The sequence below is a fragment of the Oncorhynchus masou genome, chromosome 33 (assembly GCF_036934945.1).
Source record: "Oncorhynchus masou masou isolate Uvic2021 chromosome 33, UVic_Omas_1.1, whole genome shotgun sequence".
NCBI lineage: Eukaryota > Metazoa > Chordata > Actinopteri > Salmoniformes > Salmonidae > Oncorhynchus > Oncorhynchus masou.
The window spans coordinates 43,887,893-43,896,642 of NC_088244.1; the positions used below are offsets into that span (position 1 = coordinate 43,887,893).

Genomic DNA, 8,750 nt, shown 5'->3' on the forward strand with positions numbered 1-8,750 from the left:
GCAATAAGGAAGAATTTAATTTTGGTTAGTCATTAACCCCACTAGACTTTACACCCAAAGCAAGCTCACCACCTGAAGTCGTATAACTACAATCGTGTGGATTGTTACTGAAAAAAGGTAAGACCACAAATTTACCACAGTTTTGAAATTGAGTTAAGGGGCCTTACACAGGTCATTTACACCCAGGCATCATGAGAACCAGTTGATTTAGTGGTGTAATATCCTGAAATGCTATACTTGAATCATTTGTTTTTCCAGGAGCACATCCCTGTCATAGCCGGATTCATTTTTTGAGTGTAAAGATGAGTGATATCTCTGACGATGATAATGAGATCTCTTTCGCCGTTAAAGTAAGTGAAGACATCAAGGCGGCATGAATAGTGTCATGTTAATCAATATATTTCCTAATATAATACATTAGGGACCATATTGCTATGGCTTGGGGTGACAATTTGATTTTGTGAATGTTATTGCCCTCTGTGACGGTCTCTCTTGGTCTTCATAAGTTTCTGGGGCGTGTTGAGGTGGTCCGTTCTGAGGGCATGCAGGTCCTGAATGAGGCCATTCAGAACCGGAAGGTAAATATCCATAACAGCTGTCCCAACCATTTCTCTGCCTAATATTAGACAGTTGACAAGGGGTGTGTTCAGCAGGACTCAATGTTTTGGCATGTTCAGATAGAAATATGCTACGTAGAACAATCATGCCGGTCTGACATGTAGAATAAGGAATCACTTTGGCTCTATTTGTAGCATTTCTATATAAACTCAGCAAAAAAAGAAACATCCCTTTTTCAGGAACCTGTCAAAGATCATTTGTAAAAATCCAAATAACTTCACAGCTCTTCATTGTAAAGGTTTTAAACACTGTTTCCCATTCTTGTTCAATGAACCATGAACAAATAATTAACATGCACCTGTGGAATGGTCATTAAGACAGTTTACAGACGGTAGGCAATTAAGGTCACAATTATGAAAACTTAGGACACTAAAGAGGCCTTTCTACGGACTAAAAAAACACCAAAAGAAAGATGCCCAGGGTCCCTACTCATCTGTGCGAACATGCCTTAGGCATGGTGCAAGGAGGCATTAGGACTGTAGATGTGGCCAGTGCAATAAAATTGCATTGTCCATACTGTGAGACGCCTAAGACAGCGCAACAGGGAGACAGGACGGACAGTTGATTGAGCACGTCTGGGATCTGTTGGATCGGAGGGTGAGGGCTAAGGCCATTCCCCCCAGAAATGTCTTGCAGGTGCCTTGGTGGAAGAGTGGGGTAACATCTCACAGCAAGGACTGGCAAATCTGGTGCAGTCCATGAGGAGGAGATGCACTGCAGTACTTAATGCAGCTGGTGGCCACACCAGATACTAACTGTTACTTTTGATTTTGACCCCCCCTTTGAGGGACACATTATTCCATTTCTGTTAGTCACATGTCTGTGGAACTTGTTCAGTTTATGTCTCAGTTGTTGAATCTTATGTTCATACAAATATTTACACATGTTAAGTTTGCTGAAAATAAATGCAGTTGACAGTGAGGACATTTCTTTTTTTGCTGAGTTTACAAGTTTCAACAATGTTTGACTACTGAACGTAGACTAGGTGTGCCCTTGAAGTATGACTACAAAGTGTGATTGATTGGTTTTGTAGGTAGATGCAACATTTAAGGCATATAACACATTTCAATCATATCAGCATTTGTAACCAACATGGATTCAATGAACAGTTTTTGTTTTAAAGATCATATTGATTGAAATATTCAAAATCAATGGTCGCTCAAGTCCCTGTCCTTTGCCCTCCATTAGATGCCTGACAAAGAGTCATCAGCAAAGGTGCAGAAGAAGAACAAGGTGTCTTTGTTTTTGTCCATGAGCGGGATTGACATTTTGGAGCACAAAACCAAGGTGAGAGCCTAAGGTCCAACTCCAACGGAAGATGTGGTAGGGAACTGCTTCAGTATGACGAAGTCTAAAAAGATTAACAGAAATAAATGGGCTCCTTACATGTTTCTGGGTTTCTATACTGTTGTGTAATGCACCTGCACACTCCTCTCCTTCCTCGTCCAATAATTGCTCTTTCTCTTATTATCATGTATTCTCACTTCCCTCTTGTCTTTTCTAGTTCATGCTGTACACATGCCCCCTCTCCTCCGTGTCCTTCTGTGCAGTCATCCCGACCACACCCAAAGTCTTTGGCTTTGTGGCCAAACACCCAGCTGCAGACATGTACCACTGTTATCTCTTCCAGAGCAAGAAATTTGTGAGTACAGTGCAATCATACAATCTTGATTTTAGGGTACATCACTAAAAACACATCTAAGGGTTTTAAGTTGCCAATCTCTACATTCTCTATTTTCCTGCTCCTCTCAGTCTCATCTGCTGGTGTCCATTATCGGAGATGCATTTCGGGCCACAAAGAGAGAGGAAAGCCTCAGAGGAGGCGGACGGGATCTGATTGTGGAGGCACTGAGGCACAAGGTTGGATTATAGGGATTTACAGTGTGTTTGGAAAGTATTCAGACCCCTGCACTTTTTGCTTGGTTTTTGCTCTGACATGCACTGTCAACTGTGGGACCTTATCGACAGGTGTGTGTCTTTCCAAATCATGTCCAATCAATTGAATTTACTACAGATGGACTGCAGTAATGTTGTAGAAACATCTCAAGGATGATCAATGGAAACAGGATGCGCCTGAGCTCAATTTCTAGTCTCATAGCAGAGGGTCTGAATACTTACGTAAATAAGGTATTTTTTATTTTTTATACATTTGCAAAATTTCTAAAATCCTGTTTTGGCTTTGTCATTATGGGGTATTGTGTGTACATTGATGAGTAAAAAAAAAGTGAAAATCTATTTTAGAATAAGGATGTAACTTAACGAAATGTGGAAAAAGTCAAGGGGTCTGAATACTTTCCAAATGCACGGTAGTTGGTTAAAAACTGTTTTGTGGTTGTGTCGACTGTTGTGTTTTGCATTGTATGGTGTAATTCACAATTACTTTTTTCTAACTACTTTTCTGCTCTTTTTCTTTTAGAATAAAATCCTGCAGAGGGAGAATGCCGAGCTGAGGATGAGACTCAGTGCATCAGGAGATGTGAGTGAGGAAGCAGTAGCCCCCATACACACACACCTTCCATTGTTTTTTGTAAATGAGGTTTGTGTAACCAGGGTTGGCTAGGTTACTTATTAAATGTAATCCTTTACTAGTTACCTGACCAAAATTGTAATCAGCAACGTCATTTATGGATTACCCAAACTCAGTAAAGTAATCTGATTACTTTCCCCTTAAGAGGCAATATAAGAACACAACAATTATGTTGCATTTTACTTTATAGGTTATGTAGGCTTCTAGCCCATAGATTTCAATTTCAATTACAAATAACAATACGATTAGGTTATATATTTGCATGAGAAGCCAACGTCTGCCAGATTTCCACTCATTCCAATTAATTAAATACCCCCTGATCTTCAAGAATAAGGACTTTGAAATATCGATGAATCAAATTGTTTTACCTGAGCATAACCCAAAAACGAAGGACTTCTTAGCCTACTCTATTGTTTATGTATGTTTTTGTCATGGAGGACTGATTGGGCTCATTGTTTTGATTTGAAAAAGAAATGCTGCTCTCATTGAATGGTATGCTTTGAGCACTATCGAAAGTGCTATTTGCGTGTGAAAAAATGAATGCCGTATGTCACATTTGCTAAAGGCCTATTGTTTACATTTTTTTTGGTGACACTGATATCTTGAAAATTTGCAGCTGTTTACATGGCCACAGGAAGATGTTTTGGGTTTGGTTTTTCTCTGCTTTCTCAAAAAAATATATAATATACAGTGCATTTGGAAAGTATTCAGACCACTTGACTTTTCCATATTTTGTTGCGTTACAGCCTTATTCTAAAATGGATGAAAATATTTTTTTACTCATCAATATACATGTCATTATGACAAAGCAAAAACAGGTTTTTAAATTGTTTCGCCAAAAAAAAGAAATACCTTATGTACATAAGTATTCAGACCCTTTGCTATGAGACTTGAAATTGAGCTCAGGTGCATCAGGTTTCCATTGATCACCCTTGAGATGTTTCTACAACTTGATTGGAGTCCACCTGTGGTAAATTAAATTGATTGGACAGGATTTGGAAATGCACACACCTGTCTATATAAGGTCCCACAGTTGACAGAGCAAAACCCAAGCCAGGTGGTCAAAGGAATTGTCCGTAGAGCTCCGAGGCACAGATCTGTGGAAGGTTACCAAAAAATGTCTGCAGCAATGAAGGTTCCCAAGAACACAGTGACCTCCATCATTCTTAACTGGAAGAAATTTAGAACCACCAAGATCTGGCCGCCGGGCCAAACTGAGCAAACGGGGGAGAAGGGCCTTGGTCAGGGATGTGAACAAGAACCCAATGGTGAACAATAACCTGGCACCATCCCTACTGTGAAGCATGGTGGTGGCAGAATCATGCTATGGGAATGTTTTTCAGCGGCAGATACCGGGAGACTAGTAAGGATCGAGGTAAAGATTAACGGCGCAAAGTACAGAGAGATCCTTGATGAAACCCTGCTCCAGAGCACTCAGGACCAAGAAGGTTCACCATCCAACAGGACAATGACCCTAAGCACAAAGCCAAGAAAATGCAGGAGTAGCTTCGGGACAAGTCTCTGAATGTCCTTGAGTAGCCCAGCCAGAGCCCTGACTTGAACTTGATCGAACATCTCTGGAGAGACCTGAAAATAGCTGTGCAGCGACACTCCCCATCCAACCTGACAGAGCTTGAGAGGATCTGCAGAGAAGAATGGGACAAACTCCCCAAATACATGTGTGCCAAGCTTGTACTGTAATACCCAAGAAGACTCGAGTCTGTAATCACTGCCAAATGTACTTCAACAAAGTACTGAGTAAAGGGTCTGAATAATTATGTAAATGGGATATTTCAGTTTTTAATTCTTAAGTTGTTTTTTTTATACTTTTCAAAATTTTCTAAACTGTTTTTGCTTTCATTATGGGGTATTGTGTGTAGATTAATGAGGGGGGAAAACTATTTCATCAATTTTAGAATAAGGCTATAACGTAATTGATTTATCAGGAGATGCTACAGCACCCTCAGCATCCCTACTTTCACAGCAATAGCTGTTTCGCTCTATCAACAATGCCAGAGTTTGAGCATATGTCTAATCATACAGTTGAAGTCGGAAGTTTACATACACCTTAGCCAAATACATTTAAACTCAATTTTTCACAATTTCTGACATTTAATCCTAGTAGAAATTCCCTGTTTTATGTCAGTTAGGATCCCCACTTTATTTTAAGAATGTGTAATGTCAGAATAATAATAGAGAGAAGGATTTATTTAAACTTTTATTCCTTTCATCACATTCCAGTGGGTCAGAAGTTTGCATTCAGTCAATTAGTATTTGGTAGCATTGCCTTTGTTTAACTTGGGTCAAATGTTTCGGGTAGCCTTCCACAAGCTTCCCACAATAAGTTGGGTGAATTTTGGCCCATTCCTCCTGACAAAGCTGGTGGAACTGAGTCGGGTTTGTAGGCCTCCTTGCTCGCACACGCTTTTTCAGTTCTGCCCACAAATTTTCTATGGGATTGAGGTCAGGGCTTTGTGATGGCCACTCCAATACCTTGACTTTGTTGTCCTTAAACCATTTTGCCACAACTTTGGAAGTATGCTTGGGGTCATTGTCCATTTGGAAGACCCATTTGATACCAAGCTTTTTGAGACCAAGCTTTAACTTCCTGACTGATGTCTTGAGATGTTGCTTCAATATATCCACATAATTTTTCAACCTCTTGATGCCATCTATTTTGTCAAATGCACCAGTCCTCCTGCAGCAAAGCACCCCCACAACAAGATGCTGCCATCCCCATGCTTCACGTTTAGGATGGTGGTATTCCGCTTGCAAGCTCCCGCTTTTTTCTCTAAACATAACAATGGTCATTATGGCCAAACAGTTCTATTTCTGTTTCATCAGACCAGAAGACATTTCTCCAAAAAGTACGTTCTTTGTCCCCATGTGCAGTTGCAAACCGCAGTCGGGCTTTTTTATGGCGGTTTTGGAGCAGAGGCTTCTTCCTTCCTTAGCGGCCTTTCAGGTTATGTCGATATAGGACTCTTTTTACTGTGGATATAGATACTTTTGGTTCTGTTTCTTCCAGAATCTTCACAAGGTCCTTTGCTGTTGTTCTGGGATTGATTTGCACTTTTCGCACCAAAGTACGTTCATCTCTAGGAGACAGAACGCGTCTCCTTCCTTAGCGGTATGGCGACTGCATGGCCCCATGGTGTTTATACTTGTGTACTATTGTTTGTACAGATGAACATGGTACCATCAGGCATTTGGAAATTGCTCTCAAGGATGAACCAGACTTGTGTAGGTCTACAATTTTTTTCTGAGGTCTTGGCTGATTTTATTTTGATTTTCCCATGATGTCAAGCAAAGAGGCACTAAGTTTGAAGGTAGGCCTTGAAATACATCCACAGGTACACCTCCAATTGACTCAAATGATGTCAATTAGCCTATCAGAAGCTTCTAAAGCCATGACATCATTTTCTGGAATTTTCCAAGCTGTTTAAAGGCACAGTCAACTTAGTGTATGTAAACTTCTGACCCACTGGAATTGTGATACAGTGAATTATAAGTGAATTATAAGTAAACAATTGTTGGAAAAAGGACTTGTGTCATGCACAAAGTAGAAGTCCTAACCGACTTGCCAAAACTATAGTTTGTTAACAAGACATTTTTGGAGTGGTTGAAAAACGAGTTTTAATGACTCCAACCTACGTGTATGTAAACTTCTGACTTCAACTGTATGTCCTTTAGGCCTATTGACTTTTTTGTGACTCAGCACAAATTAGATTGAACAATAAAATCCCCCACTCGTGGTCTTCTTAATCTAGTTTTTGACATGTTTGGTGCGCAATACCACAGAGGAGTTTAGAAGGGAGGAACTCCCTCAAACATTTATTCCAAAGGCTGGGTTCCGCACTATGCAGCTGTTTGCAAGAGCATGTTTTTCACTGGCTATCCACTGGTTGCAAAAACAATGATTGATCGGCAGCTTAAACCATTATTTGGTTCAAATAAACCTGGACATTTGTGAACAGCCATCTACATTAACCACAATCCATTAGGTGCAAATAAATGAGAGAGCAGCACGATTCACATTCCGCTATATGAGTATACCAAATATTAGGAACACCTTTGTAATTTTGAGTTGCAGTTCGTCAGGACATGGACTCAACAAGGTGTTGACTCCAATGCTTCCCACAGTTGTGTCAAGTTGCCTGGATGTCCTTTGGGTTCTGGACCATTCTTGATCCACAGGAAACTGTTCAGTGTGAAAAACCCAGCAGTGTTGCAGTTGTTGACACAAACCGGTGCACCTGACACCTACTACCATACCCCATTCAAAGGCACTTAAATATTTTGTCTTGCCCATTCATCCTCTGAATGGTACACATACACAAAAACTTCTTTAACCTGTTTCATCACCCTTCATCTACACTGATTGAAGTGGATTTAACAAGTGACATCAATAAGGGATCATAGCTTTCACCTGGATTCACCTGGTCAGTCTGTCATGAAAAGAGTAAGTGTTCTTAATGTTTTGTACACTTGTGTGTAAATATCAAGTGATATCCTTGTCGCTTGCAGAGTACACCACTGCTGTCGTCCTTACTTCCAAGCATTTATTCAGGTTGGATGTATAGGCTAATCTTTGGATGCCAACAGCATTCACACCACATTGGAGTAGCTTGAACTGTAGCCTACAAAAGCCTATTCCTGCTCTTTTCCCGTGATCCATCAAACGCTCACTCAGGCGGAACAAACTTAAACTTGTTTATTTTTTTATGCTGATTTCAATGTCATAATGATTTTTTTCACAAACATCCCTTCTGAATTTAAAAGTAGTCGGATTACAATATTTTTGCTGGTAATGTATTACAGTTATTATTATTTTTGTAATCAGTTACATGTGACTAACTCCCCAACCCTGTGTGTAACATGGCATGATGGAGAAGAAGTCTCCTATGCCATGCCAACTCTGCTCTCTGTGCTTTTTATCACAGGGGACAGACGGGGCTGCTAGAACCACAAACAGACATCAAATTAACCTCAGAAGGTCCCAAAAAAAGCAAACAGAAGCACAGAAACTCTCACACTTAGACATGTATCCTCACAAAAGTGAGTACTTTTACTTATAGCAGCAATGCTGTCATCACACCCAAACTGAATTCTGTTTCAAATCTAATAATAACAATGATGTATTTTTCATCATTTCCAGTAACGTTTCACTGCAGTGATGACACAGCGCCTCTACTGAGAACACAGGAACTGAACATGACAGACGTTTGAAGAGGAGTGGCCATGTCAAATATACTGTCATGCATGTTGATGATACATGACTCTAACTTAACTATAATGTCTGAATAAAACAATGAATGAACAGCTAGATATGTTCGAGTCTTTCTTTAGTATACTTTTATATTCCAAGGATCATGTAGTTTCTCTGTATGTCAATGGATATAGATTACATTATTTTTGTTATGCAGGCATGTGCAAAACTGAAACGTCTCAAACTTCTAACAATATAAAGAAAAAATACTTGCAAGCTGGCACATTTTCCTCAGGAAATGTACCTTTTAAGAACTGTTTCAAGCGCCCATTGGAATGAATCCAGAGCGCAACACAATTGTTTGTGGTAAGGTGAAAGCAACCGACTATAGACGAA

At 39.9% G+C, this 8,750-nt stretch overlaps 1 protein-coding gene across 2 annotated transcripts; it reads left to right on the forward strand.

Moving 5' to 3' along the window:
* The first annotated feature begins 11 nt into the window (after positions 1–11).
* On the forward strand, positions 12–8,471 carry LOC135527393 (PTB domain-containing engulfment adapter protein 1-like). Of its 2 annotated transcripts, XM_064955910.1 has the most exons (9): positions 12–117; positions 259–350; positions 507–578; positions 1,807–1,905; positions 2,123–2,260; positions 2,371–2,478; positions 3,035–3,094; positions 8,089–8,203; positions 8,304–8,471. In XM_064955910.1, the coding sequence occupies exons 2-9, from the start codon at positions 303–305 to the stop codon at positions 8,372–8,374; spliced, it is 711 nt and encodes a 236-aa protein (XP_064811982.1). In that variant the 5' UTR covers positions 12–117; positions 259–302; the 3' UTR covers positions 8,375–8,471. The 2 variants fall into 2 exon arrangements, with proteins under 2 accessions (XP_064811982.1, XP_064811983.1); XM_064955911.1 differs by lacking the exon at positions 8,089–8,203.
* The last annotated feature ends 279 nt before the right edge of the window (positions 8,472–8,750 follow it).